This window comes from Cololabis saira, chromosome 19 (assembly GCF_033807715.1).
Source record: "Cololabis saira isolate AMF1-May2022 chromosome 19, fColSai1.1, whole genome shotgun sequence".
In the NCBI taxonomy this organism is placed as follows: domain Eukaryota; kingdom Metazoa; phylum Chordata; class Actinopteri; order Beloniformes; family Belonidae; genus Cololabis; species Cololabis saira.
Genome location: NC_084605.1, coordinates 21,197,532 through 21,219,413, shown reverse-complemented (window position 1 = coordinate 21,219,413; position 21,882 = coordinate 21,197,532). Strand labels below are relative to the sequence as shown.

At 41.3% G+C, this 21,882-nt stretch overlaps 2 protein-coding genes across 3 annotated transcripts in view; one reads left to right on the top strand and one right to left on the bottom strand.

The window, feature by feature from the left end:
• The window catches only part of unc13d (unc-13 homolog D (C. elegans)), an 18,630-nt gene extending 10,147 nt beyond the window's left edge, over positions 1-8,483 (top strand). The window contains exons 22-34 of the mRNA XM_061708433.1: positions 1,182-1,299; positions 1,387-1,539; positions 2,348-2,443; positions 2,516-2,722; positions 2,808-2,882; positions 3,340-3,419; positions 3,507-3,621; positions 4,461-4,532; positions 4,675-4,758; positions 4,857-4,977; positions 5,068-5,191; positions 6,713-6,930; positions 8,161-8,483. Coding sequence (XP_061564417.1) covers positions 1,182-1,299; positions 1,387-1,539; positions 2,348-2,443; positions 2,516-2,722; positions 2,808-2,882; positions 3,340-3,419; positions 3,507-3,621; positions 4,461-4,532; positions 4,675-4,758; positions 4,857-4,977; positions 5,068-5,191; positions 6,713-6,930; positions 8,161-8,273 — 1,576 coding nt within the window. The 3' untranslated portion in view covers positions 8,274-8,483. The remainder of the gene's footprint in view (positions 1-1,181; positions 1,300-1,386; positions 1,540-2,347; positions 2,444-2,515; positions 2,723-2,807; positions 2,883-3,339; positions 3,420-3,506; positions 3,622-4,460; positions 4,533-4,674; positions 4,759-4,856; positions 4,978-5,067; positions 5,192-6,712; positions 6,931-8,160) is intronic.
• On the bottom strand, positions 8,477-21,882 carry unk (unk zinc finger). 2 transcript variants are annotated; one of them, XM_061708434.1, is made up of 15 exons: positions 21,634-21,882; positions 20,010-20,219; positions 17,225-17,401; positions 16,999-17,129; positions 16,414-16,549; positions 16,197-16,314; positions 16,027-16,111; positions 15,630-15,925; positions 15,461-15,526; positions 15,187-15,370; positions 14,995-15,096; positions 13,466-13,651; positions 13,203-13,388; positions 12,826-13,086; positions 8,477-9,964 (listed from the first exon to the last, which is right to left on the bottom strand). In XM_061708434.1, exons 1-15 carry the CDS (start codon positions 21,780-21,782, stop codon positions 9,771-9,773), a joined length of 2,481 nt encoding a protein of 826 aa, XP_061564418.1. In that variant the 5' UTR covers positions 21,783-21,882; the 3' UTR covers positions 8,477-9,770. The 2 variants fall into 2 exon arrangements, with proteins under 2 accessions (XP_061564418.1, XP_061564419.1); XM_061708435.1 differs by having other exon boundaries at positions 13,207-13,388.

Genomic DNA, 21,882 nt, shown 5'->3' with positions numbered 1-21,882 from the left:
CGGTCAAAATCCTCCCCCCTTTCCATCCCTTATGTCATTTCATCAATGAATGTGGTTTTACTGCTATTTCAACATTTAGAGTCATCACCAGAAAAATAACACCAGAAAAATAACTTATTTGACCATTTTCACCTGTTTCAAGTACATTTTCACTTGAAATCAAGCAGGAAAATCTGCCATTGGAACAAGATTTATCTTCTCATTACAAGCAAAAAAATCTTGTTCCACTGGCAGATTTTTCTACTTATTTTAAGTGAAAATCTACTTGAAACAGGTGAAAAGTGTTGTTTTTTCCAGTGACGAGTCTTGTTTTAAGTGTAATGAGATTTATTTTACTAAAATTAGACATTTTAACTAGAAATAAGTTTCTGCAGTGACCCATTTTACTTGTCCTGTGAAGGACAGAGGCATATTGATAAGTTTTCTGCATTTAACTGCTGCTATGTCATTCCTGCAGTATTTCTGCAGGTGTTTTGGTCAGTGCTATTATTTGTAATATATTATATTATTTGTAATCAGCACAAATGATCTGTCCCCATATGATTAAATCCACCATCCCCCCTGATTTTTTTTTACAACTCGAGTACTGCATACGATCATCTAGCATCCCACACTGGTAGCTACTAGAATAAAGGATTCATAAATAATGGCAGCGAATTCAGTGACTGAATTGAGTCAGATCAACCAAGCAGCAGAAGGTCGGGCACAAGTGGGAACAAATAGAGATTTTGAATAATAGAACAATAGAATTAAAATTAAATTAAATTAAATTAAATTAAATTAAATTAAATTAAATTAAATTAAATTAAAATTTAATTAAAATTAAAAATAGAATTTTTTTTTTTTCTCCCACTAGGGAGTTTTTACCTTCCATTGTTTATGTAATGTTTATGTAATAATTGCTCGGGGGTCATGTTCTGGGTCTCTGGAAAGCACCTAGAGACAACTTCTGTTGTAATAGATGCTATATACATAAAATTGAATTGAATTGAATTGAATTGAATTGAATTGAATTGAATTGAATTGAATTGAATTGAATTGGAGAACCGTGAGGGTTAGCTCACGATGTGAAAAAGCAAACAACTAAACAAAATGGTAGAAAAACTGCCATAAAACAAAAGAAAGTGAGTCTATCTATCTAAATATACACCTTACGGGACAGTGAGAGTTTGTCTTTTCAGGGGCTTGCTGGAGCTCACCAACCTTCACGAGGGATTCAGAGACGCTCTGCCGTACTGGCTCAACCAGGCCTTCAGCACCACCCAGGACAGGGTGGAGAGGGCTGTGCAGGTGGACCAGGTAAACACGGCCCGGTCCAGAACGGACACGGCGTCCACTAGAAACAAGAAACAGTAACATATGACTGAATCTGCCACCTGTCATCAGCTCCAGCCGCTGCAGACGGGTGCGGTGCCCATCAAACACAGCTCTTCAGCGGTGGACCTGGTGGCCTGCATCCAGCCCATCTGCCAGATGTGGGAGCAGCTGTCCTGGCCCGACCCCGAGGAGGGCTTCATGCTCATGGTCAAACTCACTGAGGTAGGGAGCTCTCAGAGCCCCCTCAGCATCTCTGGCTGTTGGATGTAGCTAGGGTTGCCACCCGTCCCGTAAAATACGGAATTGTCCTTTATTTGAGAAAAAAATGTTGCGTCCCGTATTGAACTAATACGGGACGCGATTTGTACCGTATTTTCATTAACTTTTACACCATATTCTAGTTGAATTATTGAAATAAATTTACTTTTACACCATATTCTGGTTGAATTATTGAAATAAATTAACCTTTTACACCATATTCTAGTTGAATTATTGAAATAAATTAACCTTTTACACCATATTCTAGTTGAATTATAGAAATAAATTAACTTTTACACCATATTCTAGTTGAATTATTGAAATAAATTTACGTTTACACCATATTCTGGTTGAATTATTGAAATAAATTAACCTTTTACACCATATTCTAGTTGAATTATTGAAATAAATTAACCTTTTACACCATATTCTAGTTGAATTATAGAAATAAATTAACTTTTACACCATATTCTTCACCTGCAGGCTATATTATACATCTGGGCTGATGTGGACATACGTAGCATAGGAGGCTATTTCAGTTGCTAGTATGTTTGGCTGTCTGTACAGTCATGAAAGTTCAATGCTATTAAAGCACTATAAACTTTAAATCAAAGCATTTTGTTTTTTCATATAAAATAAACACATTTTTATTCAGTTTAGAAGTTTAGGGGCTTTTTTTTGGCTCCTGCGCTGCTGAAATCAGGGCGTCCCTTATTTCTATTTCTGAAAGGTGGCAACCCTAGATGTAGCTCACCTGTGTGTGTGTTTCCAGGATGTGTGTAAGATTGTGGTGAACTACTGTCACCTCCTGAAGGACAGAGTCCGGGTTCTGTCGGAGAACTCCGACCACAGCAGCGCCATCAACATGGTAACAACACAAGCATCTTTAGAGATCCTGCGAATCCTGTACACATTAATGAAGCGTCTCCTCCCTCCGCAGCTGTGTGTGGTGGTGAACGACCTGGAGCACCTGCGCTCCGTGCTGACCCGGATCCCCACTCAACTCAACTGGGCCGGTCTCCGCAACCGAACGCAGAGCGTCATCGGGGAGAGCCAGTTCCACAACACGCTGCATTCCCAGCTCCAGCAGGCCCAGAGCATGCTGGGCCGAGAGATCCGATCAGCACTAGACACTCTCGGGAAAAGGGTATCAAAGACTCAGAACAGAACCGGGCACTGCTTTGTTGAGTCCTCTAAATATTTCAGCAGACAATAAATGCCTGTCTTTCCAGTTAAACACAGACATCGAGACACATGTCAGGAGCATGTCGACCAGACGGAGGATTCCCTCCAAGTCCACAGAGGATGTAAGCGTTCAACATCACCCATTCTTTAAAAAAAAACACACAACACCTCCAGTGTTTAATATACAGGACTGTCTCAGAAAATTAGAATATTGTGATTTTCTGTAATGCAATTAAAAAAACAAAAATGTCATACATTCTGGATTCATTACAAATCAACTGAAATATTGCAAGCCTTTTATTATTTTAATATTGCTGATCATGGCTTACAGCTTAAGAAAACTCAAATATCCTATCTCAAAAAATTTTAATATTCTGGGAATCTTAATCTTAAGATGTAAGCCATAATCAGCAATATTAAAATAATAAAAGGCTTGCAATATTTCAGTTGATTTGTAATGAATCCAGAATGTATGACATTTTTGTTTTTTTAATTGCATTACAGAAAATAAATAACTTTATCACAATATTCTAATTTTCTGAGACAGTCCTGTATACTCCACGTCCTCTGTGTTTTTAGGCGGCGGCCCCTCTTATGCGCTACCTGGAGCAAGAGCTGGCGTACATGAATGAAAACCTGGTCCATGAGAACTTCAGCAGGTGCAGAGCTGACTCCCATTAACCTCCTTCACTTCTCATGTGTCTCAAGCGTATTGAAGATGATATGTTTCTCTCCCCGACGTCCAGTCTCCTGATGCCTCTGTGGAATAACTCCCTGAAAATCCTCCATCACGTATCGACTCAGCATCCGCAGCAGGAGGGGCTCATGGTGTTCTGTCAAAGGCTGCTGTATACTCTGCAGGTTGGTCCGTAGTCGTGATCTTACATGAGTATCCTGGCAAAACAGACCCGGTCTGATGATGCCTACGGACATTTAAAAAGTTACCCAGTGCAACTGATGTCTATTACTGGCACTTCTGGCCCATTATGATACTTTTCACAATTTCTTGAGATCTTAAAAAATATATATGTGTCGTGCTTTAGTCACACTACCACAGAGAGACCATGCAACTGCTTTCTGTTCATGATGGAAAGTTTCATGGACGGAGTTCGGTCCGTTGAGTCCATCCCACGCCTCTCTTCTGAGGACTGTGCGTTCTGGGTGTGTGGCTTTTTTCAAATATGCCCCACAGCTTTGCACTACCCACGTCACAAGAACAGCATGAAGTGAAACTGGGCGGAGGTAAAGGTGGGGAAGTTGGATGATACCAAACCAGAGGGGTAGTTTTCATCAGACAAGTGGAGTTGTGCTTCCAACCACAGAAAAAAGTGATTTTGCTCATCTTATACTCTCTTTAAAACGTGCTGAATAAATCTGAATGCTTTTATATCAGTTTTCGGTTTGAGTGGCTGCTGATTTCAGCCTTCATTGTATTTGTCTACATTAAAAGTAGATAAGTATGCTGTGAAATTGATTGTATGAAGTTTAGAGAAATACTTCTATAACTTCTTGCAGACGAGCTATTACTATAAAACAGTTACAGGATATAACCGTTATGTATACATGGGGTGAAAGGATTGGTTTGCCATGGCTTTTAAATAACTAAAGCTGTTTTATCTTCTTTTTTTTTTATCAAAATCTTAAAGCTTCACAATAGGACTCACAGCTACATGATTCTGTTCCCTGTTTTGTGATTTCAGTGCCTCGAGCAGTGCTTTCACGCCGAGGGAAATGGCCTTCCTCTGAACACACTGCACTCCGGTGAATACAAGGTTCGTGGCTTTGGACGACAGTAGTAAACTTGGTTTAGTGTCATTGAGCAACAAGCTGTTGAGTACCAGAGCCCCCTGTACTGGGGGGATCAGATTGGTGGGTGAAGAGCCTCATTAACACCCGCTCTCTGATTTGCACCAGACTCTGAAGGCGTACCTCACTCACAACTCCCTGAACAGCCAGCAGCTCATGGAGAAGTTCTTTCACAGAAAAATAAGTGAGCAGGTGAGTTTGAAAGAAACGCTTCCTTAGATCCCTGAAAGCTCCTGCTTTACCGTCATTCATGCTTTTCTCATGCTCTGTTTCTGGTGTTTGTTTTGCAGAGAGCGTACAGTGGAGAGAAATACGGTGCAGTGACCCTGTGCACAGTCTACAGAAGATCTGACCAACGGCTCCGGGTCGAAGTTCTGAACGCAGTCAACCTCTTACCAATGGACTCTAATGGTAGGACCAAGAAAAGGAGACAGACAACAGAAAACGTGCAGTGAAATGATAACCTTTCCCTGTCTGAGTTCACGTTTCGTTTCCTGTCAGGTTTCAGTGACCCATTTGTGGTCCTGAGTCTGGAGCCGAACCACATCTTTCCTCAAGTAGAGCCTCGCAGCACCCAGATCAAAAGATGTGATCTCAATCCTCTTTTTGACGAGTCCTTTGAATTGTAAGTAGTCTCTGTCTTTCCAGATTCACGATGCTTACTTTTAAATTTAGTTTATTTGTAGGACATTTCAACAACAAGGCAATTCAAGGTGCTTTACATAATAAATATATGATATGAGGAAAAAATATATGAAGAAAAAAAAAGTTACAGTACCGTGGCAGAATAAGGAAAAGTTAAACTTAAACTACAGTTATAATTGAGTACTAAAATTAACATTGTTTAAAGTTAAATGCAGAATATTTTAAATAATTCAAAGGCAGCTTTAAACAAATTAGTTTTAACCTGGCCAAAAACAATTACTTCAGTTTTTTTTGTGTTCAACTGAAGAAAATTGTGGCACATCCACCCATTGATTTGTTCCCTGCATCTACTCAACACTTGTATGGGTTCATTATCACCTGGTGACATTGTGATGTAAAGTTGTGTTTCATCTGCGTAGTTATGGTAACTTATCTTGTTGTTTACTATTATTTGAGCTAGCAGAAACATGTAGATGTTAAATAGGAGTGTTCCTAGGATAGAACCTTGGGGAACCCCACATGTAACTTTTGTTAATTCCGATGTAAAGTTACCTTTTGATACAAAGTCCCTGTCCCCTTAAGTAAGACCCAAACCAGTCAAGTACTGTGCCAGAAAGTCCAACCCGATTCTCCAATTGCTATAACAATATACCATGGTCAACGGTGTCAAATGTCGCGCTGAGGTCCAATAATACCAGCACTGTGGTTCTTCTACAGTCTGTATTTATGTATTTAGCAACTTGTCCAGATTGTTCTTTTTCAACGGGGGTTTGATGACTGCTGTCTGGGGTCTGGGGGGAAAACACCTGACAAAAGGTCAGATCAGATGCCATGACAGGTAAAATATGAAGAGAACAGGAGGATGAGTTTAGCTTCAGGTTTTTGCAGTTAAATGGGTAAAATTGTGTCATTTTGTCCAAATTGGTTTTGATTGGAGACAGCAATGGTGCTGGACTTGATATTGATGCACTTTTCTAATCTTCAGGATTGTCTCAGTAAAAAAGTTGGCAAATTAATTGCTGGCCTTAGTAGAGTGGAGTTCATATGCTACTGACACAGGAGGGTTTGTTAAACGGCCCACAGTCGCAAAAAAGGCACGACTGTTATTGATGATTTCAGAAAAAAGGATTCCCTTCCATCACTCAGTTGGAGATTATATCTGTGAAGTCGCTTTTTATAGATACCGTAGTGAACCTGGAGTCCAGTTTTTTGCAACCTTCGTTCGGCTTTTCGACACTCCCTTTTTTCAGGCCGGGGCATCCACTCTTCCTCAAAAACCTCTTGAAGACTCCCATCACACCTGCTAGCACCTCCTAACGATGTCTAAGTCTTTGCCCGTTATGTTTTCAGTAGATTTAGTATATGAAACCATTGATTCTTGTTCTATTCAGGCTTGAATGTTGCATCTCCTTCATATTTAGCTTTGACGAAAGTATCTGCTTCATGAATAAAAGCAAATATTTTAAGTAAAGGTTTTGGAAATCATCTAACTTTCTTCTAGCATGGTGTCCCTGGACCAGTGCCTGGCTTCAGGTGCTTGCCTGATGGTCACGGTTCTGGACTACGACACCCTGAGAACAGACGACTTCGAGGGCGAGGCCTTCCTGGCCTTCGAGGACATACAGGGAGTTACTGGAGGAAACGAAGAGGAAGGCAGCTCCCAGCCAGACCCCATGCCTTCCCAGATACGCCTTCCTTTGATGCACCCTAAACCTAATGGTAGGAAATGTCTCAGGGTTTTTTACCAGTGATGTATGAATGTGGGGTTAACGCCGTACTAGACGTTGTTTGGTGTTCCTCTGCTTCTCCCAAAGGTTTGTTCTAATTGTGCCAAATTAATTTGATCAAACAAACCAAATTAATGCATTAATTAATACAATTAAGCCTAAACTCCTTCTAAATTATGCAACAATTTGACTCAACTATTTTTCATATTGTCACTTGATTTCTCTTACAAATGAAAATTCACATCCTTCCTAAGTAACCACTGCAAAGCCTTTATTTAGCATCACAGCAATAAAACGGCTCCTCCGATTTTTTTTAACAAATACTTTGTATGTTCTTCCGTGTGATTTTGGTACACCGTTTTTCTGCAGTGATGACCTTTAAGTTTGGGGTTGTTTCTTTGACACTTGGGTCTCCAGTCAACCAAGATCTTTGATTTACCTGCTATCCTGGAGACCCATCATGTGACCTGGGACAGGTTTCTTCACATATCTTGGAATCAAAACCAACTTATTTACTTTTTTTTTGTTTTTTGTGGAGAGGTTTGGCTCAATACTTCTAAGAAAGTAAAAAAAAAAAAAAACAACTTTGTTTTAAGAGAATTACACCGTTTTTTGCTAGTTTTAAGAATGCTGCTCAAGAAGATTTTTCTTACCCCATTTTTCCTTAAAATAAGACAATTTTGACTCGATTTAGAAATAGTAGGGGTAATTTTAAAGTACAGTGTACTTATTTTGTTGTGTCAAGACAGGATTAGACACCTGCAGAAAATTAAAATCTTAAGTCAAAAATGGTCCAAAACTAATTCAGGATAACAATCTTAAGTGGTTTAACTTTGCCTTTGTATTCGCTTTGCTCAGACTTTCATTGATACGTTGTACAGTTTTTCTTATCCATCATCTTTCTATACTCTCTACAGTTATTCTTTTCTATTATCTTTCTATACTGTGTACAGTTTTTCTTATCCATTATCTTTCTATACTTTGTACATTTATTCTTTTTTATCTTTCTATACTTTGTACATTTATTCTTTTTTATCTTTCTATACTTTGTACATAGCTTTTCTTGAGCGGCCTTAGCAAAAATCAGGCTTCTCATATAACTTTATTTTGTCCTGCAAGTTTTTGTAAATGCCATGTGCGCCATTACCGCCCAACTCAGAGCCCTACTGATCTAGAAATGTAATCGGGACCCTAACGTTGCCCCCATGTTCCCTCTTCCCAGAGGACAGCATCCTGAGGTTGCTGGAGTCCAGGAAAGGAGAGCGAGAGGCGCAGGCTTTCGTGAAAAGGCGACGGCAGCGGGAGAAACAGTCCCTGGAGGGCAATCAGCCGTAACCAACACGCAGAGACACGTCCTTCCTCAAAAAATATACAATTTGTTTTAATGATCAGTACCAAAAAACAAAAGGAACAAAAGAAAAGAAAAACACTCAGAAGGAAACACTGGTGTTGCATGAGTTGTGTGAACAGTTTGCTGAGCATGAGTTTACAAAAGACCATCACAGTGATCATCCACACCTTCACACCGGCATTTAAAACATTTATACGCTTCCTGATGCGTCGTCTAATCAGTGCAAGAGATAAGTATAACATCACTTAACCATGTGGGTATATATTTATATATATATATATAATATATATATGATATATTATATACATTTGCGTCACTGAAATGTCAAATATCACTATAAATGTAAAAATTATGGCAGAGAAACTTGTCACACATTGATTTTTAAAACAGCGAAAGGGCTGGTTTAACAAAAAAAAAAGTATATTTGAGTTAACATGTTATAGAAAAAACAAATTAAAAATATGGAATGTCAAAATCTAAATAAGCTGACTATGTTGGCCTCAGTTATGTTGACTGAATCCTCTCTTTTATGCCGAGGAATATTACAGAAAAAACCTGAGTGCTTTAGAAAGAGGCCGTCTGTTGTACATTGAAACAAACGTTAGTCGTGTTTTGTATTTCAGTTATTGATCATTTTAAATATCCTTCGCTAAGACTATGAAGAAAGATCTAAACAATATAATGTGGAGAACGCTACAGCGCAGTGAACAGATGACCCGCTTGGCTGTTGCGATACATTATCGTTGTCTTGATGAGACTAAATATGCCCTTTAAATACGCCCCGCCCCGATGATAGGCTGAGTCGTCCATCCATCTGGCCGATTTGAGACGTTTCATACAAAACAGTTGCATTTGAGCCCAAAAGGCATCCAACGCAATTCATTTATTTAACTTCAAAGTGAAATGTTTTAGAGTTTAGACCTTCAAAAATATTCAATGTGTACATGTCCAATCCTCAAAAACATAAAACAAACAAACCCCAAAAATCCCAAAACAATCCCTTTGGATGGACGACAGCACCAGAAAAATCGAGTTTACTCTTTTATAAATTCATGTTTTAAAGATGACGTGTACATTTTTCATGGTTGGGGGAACAGCGGGGCTTTTAAAGGTGTTCCCACAAACCCCGGGTACAGGGCTAATGCAGCCTTGGCCAGCCATCCGTATTCTCTCATTCCTCCTCCGGATCGAGGGGCCAGGGGCCAAAGAACAGTGTTGCTGGTCAAAATAATAACTAATGTGTGTGGTATTTGGTGGATAAATACATTATTAATCCCAAATTCCACATTAAGAGCTTTAACTTAGTGACAAACTCTCACAAAGCTGGTCTTTTAGCTGTTAAGGGCATTTCATAAGTACACAACCAAATCAAATCAGTGCTTGTGTTGTAACCATCACCCCCCACCCCCCCACATTTTTTCTACAAGTTCTTGAAATGGCAGTCAGGATCCGAGGCTGGCGTTTGTGGAATCAGAAGTGGGTTAATCTAGAGTCCGTAGCGTCCCGAGCCGCTGAGAGGTCAAGAGAGCTGCTGCTCCAGCGTCTGTTCGGAGCAGAGCGGGCACTCGGTGGAGCTGGAGCAGCTCTCGCACTGCAGTCCGTGGCCGCAGGGCAGCGACACCGAGCCCTGCTCGCCGCACGTCACGCAGCGCTGTCTCTGTTTCCTGTACACCACCTTTGGACACAGCGCAGAAACGTTGGACAATGATGCAGCACGCACAGATTTGTCACCAACTTTGAGAGCAACGGAAAAATAAACCAATATTGAAGTTATTTAAGAGGTGCATCGATGGATTGTTTTGTTGGTTTCTTTTTTTCCCTAAACTGTATTTTATTAACTTTATACCTTCCAGTGGATATGAATGTGTTTGTGTAATATATGAATAAATTATGATAAAATGACCAATTGTCACTTGTGTTTGTCCTACACATCAAAACGCTTCTCATGTTCAGGCACTGAGACATAAGTTACGTGTTGTTGAAGACTCCGACGGTTTATCAATTTTAAACAATTTCGGGGGGGGGGGGGTCTTTGTCACATGGGTCTCCGGTGAACCAAGATATTTGATTTACTTCCTATGTTGAAGACTAAATTATTTACTTTTTTCTTTTTGGTCGGGAGGTTAGGCTTAAGATTTCTAAGTTAAAAAAAAAAACAAAAAAAAAACAGTTTCGATAAAATTTGAAAGTTTTAAGAATGGTGATCAAGCAGATTTTTCTTACCCAATTGGCAGATAGTTTTCCTTAAAATAAGACAAATTTGACTAGATTTAAAAATAGTAGGCTTATTTTTATTATTATTATTATTATTTTTTAAAAGTACAGTGTACTTATTTTGTTGAGTCAAGAAAACAGGATTACACACCTGCAGAAAAAGACATCTTAAGAGACAAAAATGGTTCAAAACTGTTATTCAGGATAAACACCTACTGTAGATTGTTTAACTTTGCCTTCAGACTATCATTGATACGTTATACAGTTTTTCTTATCTATTATCTTTTCTATACTTTGTACACAGTTATTCTTACTGTAGCAAAAATCTGGCTTCTCATATGACTTTATTTTGTCATGCAAGTTTGTGTAAACGTCATGTTATTTTTTAAACAATTTCACATGTCTGGTTTGGTATTCTGGATGTTTGGAGAGCATCTGCACAGAACTGGACCAGTTTTTTTTTCTTCATGCAGAGTTGAGGGTGAGCAGCTGCAGCTACTACAAATCTTTTTGTTTCATAAAGTTTAAAAACACATTCTTCCTTGCAAGAATAAAAGGCAGACTTACTGGAGTCCTGAGAGACCAGCAAAAGATCAGAAATCCATATTTAACCAACTCCAAGGAGTTGTTTTCCATATGTAAATATCAGTTTCATTTGAAGAAATATTTTGTTCTTTTTTAGGAAACTTGCTCTTGAGGCCTCCCACCCCTCCTATCAACATCAAAACACCTAAAATAACTGATCTCCCGCCCCGAGACTCTTACAACATTCATGTGACACAAGAGACTGTTTAATCCAGGACTGACGGACTTTATATGAGGAGAGTTGAGCATTTGCCGGCTCGGATGCAGCTTTAGTAAAGCGAGACTGTTGAGCTCGGCAGTTTATACGTTTTTGGCTGAAAAAGAGCCAGAGGCAACATGTGTCGTCATATTTTATAGTCTTTGTCTTGGAAGGAAATTTCTTTGGAAGCACATCTGGTGATGCTTCATCATCAGCTTTACGTTTACGTGGGAGCTGCGTCAAAGATGTGTCCATCTTGTGATAGCAGTGTCATTTAGCCTACTGAATGAATGAAAGTCTTAGCCTTAATTCATTCATTCGTCCCGTGCCCCCTTTGCAATTGCCCTGCGCCCCCTCTAGGGGTCGCACCCCCCCACTGACTTATTTTAACATTTTAAATGCCAGTTAATGATACATATGCACCGAAGTATTAAAGTCAGGTCTTAATGGTAACATAAATATAAAAACAAATAATCAGAATCATCTAATGTTGGTGCTCTAATGACCTGGAGTGGTAGTGAATTTGCACCTGGTATGTTGTTGACTTTTAAGTAAAATTTTTAATTTGAAAGATCTCTCTAAAAACTTTTTAACAAAAAAAAACATCCTATATCCTATCATAACGTCACTAAAACGGTGCTAAACATTGATGGAAACTTTGCCTGAATGAACAAAAAAGACATTAATGGGTTCAATCATATGACAAAGTTGTCATATGCTATAAATTCTATATAAATTCTATAAATTCATTACTACTGAAGAGGTGTTGCAGACACTTGGTGCACAACGCTGCAATACATTTTTTCTTCCCTCCACCTTCTTCACAAGTTTTTCTTTTCTTGGACATTTTTGTTGCCGATCAATGACTTAAAATCACAAAACTGTTGAAAGAAACAGCTTAAAGGGGACCTATTATGAAAAACAGGCTTTAACATATATAAAGTGGTCTCCCCTCAGCCTGCCAACTCAGAGAAGGAGGAAAGCAACCAAATTCTGCTTAGCCATCCAGTCTGATGTGGCTTCTATGAGCCGTTCAGATTCTGCTCCTGTCGTGACGTAACGACGGGCGCGATTTACATCGGTTGGCCTCCGATGCGTGAAACCACGCCCACAACTAACTCCGCCGGCCGGAGCTTCCGCCATTTTTTCGTAGCGGTGTATCGCGTCATTCATGCAGCCAATCAGCACAGAGCCTCATTATCATAGCCCCGCCCACTCAGAATCCTGCATAGATAATGCAGTTAGAGAATGGAAAGCTGCAGACATGGCTCAGAGGCTGAATTTCTCATTTATTTAGCGAAAAAAAATCAAAAATTTGTTTTTAAGACATTCAAGGCCTGTTTAAAATAGGTATTAGACGCCATAATAGGTCCCCTTTAATCTACGATCCATGCATGAGTCTAAAACAGCATAAATTGTTTTGTAAGCTCATAATTATCTTTGCATGTTCTCGAGGGTCAGATCAGATGGGGTTGTGGGCTGGATTTGGTCAGTGGGCCTGGAGTTTGACGTGTCTGGAGGTACGCGTGAGGTTTTACCTGCTCCACGGCTCGTAAGCAGCTGCACAGCTGAGCCTGTAAACTGAGGACTGACTCCATTGGGAGTCGGTGTAGTAGCTGGAGTTGGTGCAGTGCAAGGTGGGGATTGTCGCCGCTCCGTAAGCTCTCCAGCGCCTCCTGCAGGAGAGAAATCTGTCTCTGTGCTTCTTCCTCCGCCTGCCTGGCTCTGTCCGCCTCCATGGATAACCGTGCTGCATTTCCGCGGGACTCCTCTGTGTCTGCTTTGAGTGCCGCCCACGACTACAAGAGGAAGAGAACGTGTCATTCAAAACTAAATTTCGTTCCTCGGTTGTTGCATGGATGAACAAACATCGGACTAACTTCTCAGACATGCGCGAACATGCTCCACTACATACCTACCTGAGCTGTGTGTTTCCAGCTGTGACCCCACTGCTTGAGCATCCGGTGGGCGTCCTCCAGCTCCTGCTTGAGCCTGGACGTCTCAGCACAGAGGCCAGAGGGCAGCAGGGCGGGGGGAGTTCCAGGAGAGCCCTGCCCCGAGGGGAAATGCTCCCAGATATTTGTGCTCATGCCATTGAGACCTAGAAAGAACAAAATAAACATGAGCAAACACATACTGATCCTCGTGATGGTGCTTCTTACATCGAACTCTGCGCACCCAAAGAGCTGTGGGATGGTCCCAGGAAGGTGCTCTCTGACTGGCTGGGTTGGGGCAGATGAGTGGAGAAGAAGGGTGAAGCGTGTGGTCTGACCGGTGGCGACGGCGAAGGCGAGCTGAAGGGAGCGGAGCTGCTGAAAGATCCGGGAATGTTGACGGGAGCAGAACTCTGAAGCTGGCTGCCTCCTACGAAGACAAACAGCAACAACATCACAAGACATCTGTGTATGCAGGGAAAACACTGAGAAGGAAAACTGATGTAAAATGCTCAATTGATGGAAGTGAAAAAATTATGCCGATTATATTATATTTACTTTAACTTTTTATTTAACTGCGGAGAGTTAAATGACTGTAATGATTTGGCACATTAGGCATATCCATGAAAGACTGTCTTTGACAGTAAATATGGCCAGATGGTCTCCGGTTTGTCAACTTATGTGAGAATAGAGATTAAAATGTTTAAAAACAATTGACCTCACAGAAAAATTGTAAGGAATTCGCATATTTCTCCATCCACAGAAGACAATTCAAGACATCTCGAGAGATTTCAGTACAAACCGAAGCTGAATAGCCGTGAACTCTGGTCCCTCGGACAGCTGACATAACCACGTGGATTAAAGGATTACTTTCCACTACAATATTACTCATAAACCCTACTTTAAACTTCACTGTGCAAAAGAATAATAAATGTATTTATAACGCATTTTATATTTAGTAATCTCAAAGTGCTACAGAGCAGAAAAATAAAACATGAACATTTGAACATGAACAAGAAACCTTGTGTCGACCAAGAACAGAGGAGGTGTCAACATCTCTGGGCTCAGACGCATCAACGATGGACCCTACGTGCTATAAATGTATGTTATTGGTCAGCCTATGTAGTTTTCCAGGTCTTTCTTGTAATAAATGTGTGTTGCACGCCATCCAAGCCAGGCTCTGTGATGGTATGAGGTTTCATCAGTGCCCTCGTCACATTACTTTTCACTCCTGTGATGGCAGCATAAAAGCGTGAGAGCACACAAAGACATCTCCTCGAGGGACATCCATGAAGTCTGCCAGGAGACAATGCAAAAACCACTTTCTCCACACTTTTCAAAGGCGTGGCTGATGGAGAAGAGGGTTCTGACCTGCAGTCCTGATCTGTCTCCCAAAGAGAACGTGTGTGATAACCGGAGGACATCTCAAAATGTGCTTGCAGAAAGAAAAGAGGGGACTAAATAATGTAAATATTTGATTCCTTTGTAACCTCAATGCCAGGACATCCTCTGAGCGACAGATGACAAAGACGTCAACGCTTTATTTCATTAACTATTTGCTGTATGGCTAAAAAGCCTTTTTGAATGTATAAAAGAAAAGTATTTGGAAGTTTACAATACAGAACCTGAATTATTACAGCTTCATATTGTCTGCAATTGAACAAAAGAAGTAAATGTTTCCTTTTTTGTTTCTTTCTTTTTAACACTTTTAATATCTCCCTAACCTTTTCCTGATGTGGAGGTTTAGTTTTTCTTATTAATGTGTTGAAATACCTATCATAACTCCAACGCTGGGCAGAGCCGAGCTGCTCTCCAGGCTTCTTTCCAACGCCGACACGCCAAAATCGTTTAAATCCAGATCGTCCAGCGCCGACTCTGTCACACAATAACATCAAAATATTTTCACATATTGTCATTGCAGCTTCAAATATGACACTGTTTCCTTTTCTTCGCATCGTTACATACCAACAACCGACTCCACGGTCTCACTGGTGGGGTAGAAGGGCAGGGCGTTGGCGTTCATGCCTGAGGAGATGCTGGACCCCAGCGGGCCGAACGCAGCAGGGCTGGGCGGGGTGGCGGCCAAGCTGGAGGGGATGCTGGAGGACAGACTCAGAGGGCTGCCGACCGGCAGGAACACCAACAAGTCCTGCAGAGGAAACCATGTGGGGTTGCTGCTTTGTACTAAAAAAAGAAGCAAATCATCTGAATGGAGGCTGAATGGAGTACTGCATTTTACCTGTTTGCTTTGTGTTGATGAAAACTCTTTGTGACGCTGTTCAAGAGCAAAACTCCGATGTTTAGCCTGAATTCACAGACAAAAGAAGAATGTTGATGTAAGATTATGTAAACATCACATCACTCAACATGTAGCGGCCATGCTCCCTTTCCCCCCTCACCCCTCTCACCTGATCTTCCCGCTCAAATCCAGGTGCCCTGCCATAGCCTCCTTCTCCTGCCCACGGAGACAGAGGCTCTGCACCTCCACTAACATCTTCACACATAGATAAAACGCTACCCAGCAGGCCTTGCTCCGCTATACATGACGACACAGAGGGAGAGAAGGGGTCTGACACACAACAAAGTCCTGTACTTTGGCCACTAGGACTGGAACAAGCCTCCTGACTAGGAAGAGGGTCTGGAGGTCTTGGGGGTGGAGGGGAGCTGGGATTAGGGAATGATGGCTCGTCAGGACCAAAGGGCTCTGGAAGAATAAAAAAGAAATATATCAACGAAAATGAAAGTGCTTTGTTCTAAATTTGGCGGTTGTTGAGAAGTGAGCAGCGGCATTTTGTGAGGACTCACTTTCGACATGAGCAAAGGCACAGAAAGGTCCTCTGGGACAGCTACCACACTGCTGCATGTCGTTACACTTGGTGGATTTGTAGATCTGTGCCAGAATAAACATGTTCTCACTCATCCGTTGTGATTTCTGGTCCAGCTTTTATAAATTAAGCTGAAACAAACAAACAAACCTCTGGATGGAATTGCTGCTCTGTTCGTGTGTGGCAGTACTGACATCCCTCCGCTCCCTCACATTTACTAGGATCTCCCCATTCCTCGCTCTGTTTCACTGCTGGGCATGGCAGCGCTCTGTGGCAGCGAGGAGAAGTCACTGGTCATTTTCGAAAATGGGAGAAAAATCAAGCAAAAACAACACAATGTCTTCCAGAGAATGATGTAGTAGGACACCTATATTTGTGCTTGTGTGGGCTGCGCCTCCTGTCTTTACTATTGTGGTAGTACGGGCAGGCGTAACCTTGACGACACAGGCGAGGAGGTTTCTTACAGAGCTCTGTCTTGTAGTGGGACAGCACATAGTTGTTATCTGAGAAGAAGAGAGAGATAATACAATAGGCGGATTAAGAGGACACCAGGGGAAGTTAAGACAGTAAAATGTTTGAAAATCTTTAAAGCAAAGGGTCAGGGTGACGCTCTTTTTACAGTGTTTATGAAATGAGCCTTATAGTCCTGTTCAAAGCAAGTTAGGCTGCATAAACAAAACTAACTCCCCCTTCCTCGTCAACAGTGGGACAGCTGCAGCTGCTGCGTCAGCCAATCAAATACATGCTAACACACATTCCTGATAAATGACTCTGCAACATGACAAAAGGTGCAAAAAAGGTGCGATTATCCACTGTGCAACGATCCACACTCTAAAGTCTGTAGGATTTCACGTTTCACTGATTCAGCTACAGATAAACAACATTTCTGCACAAACATGTTCCCTTTGTTGAGTGAGGAGTTTATGTTTCGTGTGCTGCAGCCCAGATTTACCTTGCCACCGTGGTTCCTCACTCAGGATCTTCTCTATCAGGGCTGTGCTTGCTGCCTGCCCTGACTGCAAGTCTCCTCCACCTCCCTCCGTGCCCCCCGAGCCCCCTTGAGACTCCATCACCTGTACTTCTCTGTGCAGGCCACAATTTTAAAAGACTATTAACATCAAAAATGACAGGTGCAAGTTTAGAAATTGAACATGGAGGCCATAAATGATTCTGCACACCTAATATCGTAAACAGGGCTGCGCAGGTCATGTGACCCGTGCGCAAAGGCACAGTGGGAGCCGTTCTTGGTGCAGTGGCCTTTCGCATCGGTTTCATGGATACACGATCCAGTCTTATAATAACGGAGGTGGTATCTCCGCTCGGTGTCACCTGCTGTTCGATGTAAAAATGGGCATCTGGAGAAAGCAAAAAAACATAAGAAAAATAACAACCACATAGCACATTTATAACTCTTACAGTTCTTTTAAACCATTTGTATTTGGATTATACGGTGTACTCGGGCTGCAGCGTATTTGTTATGGGTTAACTTTCCTCTTCATGAAGCATTGTCATCATAATTTGCTGGATATTAAAGAAACTTCTTAAAATTGTTTGTTTTGTTTGATTGAGAAACCAATTTATAGCAAAATAAAAGTCACGGAGAGAAACATCAACAGGCTGAAAATACCAAATGTTTGGCACTTTTAAAAGTCAAGCAATTACAGTACCAGTTAATCTAAAACTGTAGTATAAAATACTAATTCAAAAGCAGATTAAAACAAGTAAAAACCCTTGTGCAATCATATCATATACACACACACGTACATATGCACTACAATAATGCTGTCTGAATTCAAAACATGTAGGATTCAGGTCCTGACAACAAAACTAAAGCCATCGGCTTAAGCGGTAACTCTGATTTTGCACGTGAATGGTCGCGATAAAGTTCTTTGAGTTTTTGGTTTCCTTGTATTTCATGCACACTGATGAATATTGAGCATATCCTTTGTTGAATAACGTTTGAAAAAAGCTTGCGACATTTCTTCTTTTTTTTTTCTCCTATATATTTAAGTTATCCTGTGAGTTACCGTGCCATTTCCAGCTGCTCGATTAAAAGCAATACATTAGGTGCATGTCAATGCAAGGTCTGACTTCAAGAGACTTTACTGGAACTTGTGCAAGAAAAGTACCCCGTTTACCCCTGTGTATCATGTCTCTGTATTCACATGATGAAATTTAAACCTAAAATAATCTGGTATGGTTCACTCATTGTGAACATTGTGCCACAAAGTGGTTCATTTGCATTATTCTTTGACACCACAGTCCCGTTCCAGAGTGTGAATGTAAACAAGAACGGTCCCATCAGGACAGTGTAGGTGAGAAGAAGAAGGTGAGAAGTGTGGAGATTATACCCTATTCTCCCAGATAGGGGGTTCTCCATCCTTACTTAATTCAAAATCTCTTCATGAAAAATGTCCTTTCACCTCAATGGCCTGCATGATCTGGAGCAATTCAAGATTTAAATCCAAAAAACTCGTAAAAGGTGTGGCTGTTGTTCTCATTTTAATTAGGACAGTTGAAGAAGCTGCTGGAAATCACAAAAAAAAACAAGGACTCAAGAGTTAAAAACAAAATACCAAGAAAAGAGATTCCCAACATACAGTTCAAGTCCATTAATGTCAAATATTCTTGCTCCATACAGACGTAAGGACCATTCATGCTCGACCCAGAAGACAGATACGCAGACGGGCGGACCCTTTCGTCCATCTCCTGTGGGGTTTACGTGCATAAATTGGTCAGTTTTCAAGGCGCCTGCAGATCTGCTGCTTGTACAGTGAATGAAGCGATACCAACGGAAACTCTAGGGGGGAGGGTTGAGCAGTACAGCTAGCACGCAACCAGCTAAAGGAATACGCCACAGAAAAAAAAGAGAATTTCACCGTCCACTTGCCACTATGTATTTAATGATCGGACAGACATCCATTATCAAGAGCTCCTCCACCATTGTCATATTTCCTGAAACATCGTCTTTTTCTTCTTTGTCTGGTGTTTTTGTACACAACTTGGTAGAGGGGCATTTCCACCGTTTTACAATGGCTGATACCCCGTGTTTAACGCACAGATCTAGCGTGTCGCCTGTCCTTTTTACATTGACCGACGCGGGGTGGCGTGTTGAGCTGCCCTGCGAATAACTCACCTCCGTGGGTAGCCTTAACCAGGAGTCAGGTCTAATGTAAACAGAACTAACTCAGGGTGGCGACTTGTGGGAGGGATTTGTTGATCACGTAACACGTACAACCCACCAGGGGAGTTGTTTTTTTTATTAAGTATTTTATAAAATAAAGAAACAGCTGTGAGAATGTATATTTGCAAGATGAGTAATTGGGGAGACAAGGACCTGTGAGCTACTCAGCCATAAACCGGCGTATGTCCGGAACCACAAAGGATGGTTGTTTGAACAAGTGGACAAAAAAATTACAAACCGGGGCTTTGCAAGAAGCAAAACCCAGCCAAAAACCGCTCATCCCGATAAATCTTACTAATGTAAAGATAATACATCATTCTACACACCCACACAGGTTACGTTATGTTTCATCCCTCCCCTCAAAACGCCTACAGGCACGAGGTGACAAATAACACGCCTTGTGTTTATATTACCCAACGCACGTTAAATATGCGTTCATTATCCAACGTTAATAGCGGGATGGAATCAAAAAACGCCTAATATGCCCAAGTGAACTCTGAATTTCAGCACTGCCCACTAGAGGATGAATAGACTTAACAATCGAGGCAACGAAAAGATGTTTGTACGGATGTGCGTATTATGTACGTAAGGGAGCATAAATTAGCCTTTAAAGTGCGGCCAGTTGTTTATTTCAACACATAACTAATCTTTGTCTTCAAGAGGTCTGTGATGTTTTTCTTTTTTAAGTCAAATCTATGTCTATATTCATGAGCCCTTTTTCAAAACAATGCAAACGTCAATCAGTTTCATAAACAATACTGAAGTCTAGCTGCACTCACTCATCTCCATCAGGGCAGGTGCCTGTTCCTTCATCGTATTTGGTACAGTAGACATCTGGGCTGTAGTTGAAGGTCCCGTCCCGTCTGCGGATGGGTCTGCGGCGCCGTTGGTTTAGGAAATGCCAGTGGAAACAAGAAAAAGGCCTGTGTTGTGTACATTTATGTTGTACAAACAGGGGACATTGCTCAGTTCTGAACTCCTTGAGATATCTGAAAGATAAGAAAGCAATAAAAGACAGAATTATTGTTTTTATTCAAACAGGCTGCAGTACTTGTATGTGCATATCTTCTTCTTCTCCTTTCGGCTTTTCCTTTCAGGGGTCGCCACAGCGAATCAGTTGCCTCCATCTGAGCCCGTGTTTTGCATCCTCTTCTCTTACCCCAACTACCTTCATGTCCTCTTTCACTACATCTATAAACCTCCTATTTGGTCTTCCTCTGGGCCAGCATCCTTCTACCAATATATTCACTATCTTTCCTCTGGACATGTCCGAACCATCTCAGTCTGGCCTCCCTGACTTTATCTCCAAAGCCTCTAACATGTGCTGTCCCTCTGATGTTCTCATTCCTGATCATGTCCAATCTGGTCACTCCCATAGAGAACCTCAGCATCTTCATCTCTGCTGCCTCCAGCTCTGTCTTCTGTCTTTTCCTCAGTGACACAGTCTCTAGACCAAACAACATCGCTGGTTTCACCACAGTTTTGTACACCTTTCCTTTTAGCTGAAACTCTTTTAAAACACATCGCACCTGACACTTTTGTCCACCCGCTCCATCCCGCCTGCACACGTTTCTTCGCCTCTTTTCCGTACTCTCCATCGCTCTGAACTGTTGACCCCAAGTACTTAAAATCCTCCACCTTCTCTATCTCTTCTCCCTATAACCTGTTCCACCCACGGCCGGGCAAACGGTACCGGTGCATAAAAAGCAGCACCACCAGATTTCTGAACAGTTTTTATCTGTCAGCAAACAGATTACTGAACAAGACCAAGTGCTAGACCTTGTGAAAGACTGAACTGAAGATTTTTTATAACATATATAGAAGCCCAAGATTATTTATTTGTTTTTCTATCCTCTTATTCCACATACTGTTTTTATGCTTTTATTCATGCACTATGCATTTTGTTTGTATGTCTATCTTTTAAACTGCAAATGATGATGAACCTGCACAAACAAGTTTTTTACCCATGTTACTGAGTAATATGATGTGACAATAAAGTTGATTGATTGATTGATTGAACCTCACTCTGTTACAGCATATGATTGTGGTTATTATTATTGCACAGTGATTGATTATTCTGACTTTTCTCACTCTAACCTGACTCTGCTCTCTGTTATTGTCAAATAATTTCTCCAGAGGTGTTACCATATAATATGTTTATACTTCAATTGTGTTTTTGCAACAGTGACAGAGACATTTCAGAGCTTGTGATGCATGATTAGTAAGTAACGTTAGGCCCCTTCATCCCAGTTTAAAAACAGCGCCAAACAACAACAATCAGGTCATTTTAAACAACACACACTTTTTCTTTTCTCATAAAAACACTAATATTACTTTGTGCATGCAACTACACGTGTAGATTGTGTACACTGAGACAGCTAGCCCAGCTCAGCAGCTACGTACGTGTAATGTTGAGGTTTCTCGGGCTGCACGTTCAGCACCGTAGCGGGAGAGGTCGAGCCCCCCGCGGGGGAGGACGACGAGGACGAGGACGCTCCTCCGGTGGTCGCTGCTGACGAACACGACGGAGGCTGTGGATGCGTTTTAGACATTTTACCGGCTTGAAAACCTAACAACAAGAAGCTTGTTTTTAGCTTACTGGCTAGCTATTCTTACTAGCCTCGAAATCCGCATTGTCCGACGATGTGAGCT

Excerpts from the sequence above, each read along its gene's own strand:
- unk (XM_061708434.1), bottom strand. The coding sequence starts at position 21,782 with ATGTCTAAAACGCATCCACAGCCTCCGTCGTGTTCGTCAGCAGCGACC. Across the intron at positions 15,926-16,026 it reads TGCCTTTGCTCATGTCGAAA|AGCCCTTTGGTCCTGACGAG; the intron begins GTGAGTCCTCAC and ends TTATTCTTCCAG. Across the intron at positions 15,097-15,186 it reads GACCGTGGAGTCGGTTGTTG|AGTCGGCGCTGGACGATCTG; the intron begins GTATGTAACGAT and ends ATTGTGTGACAG.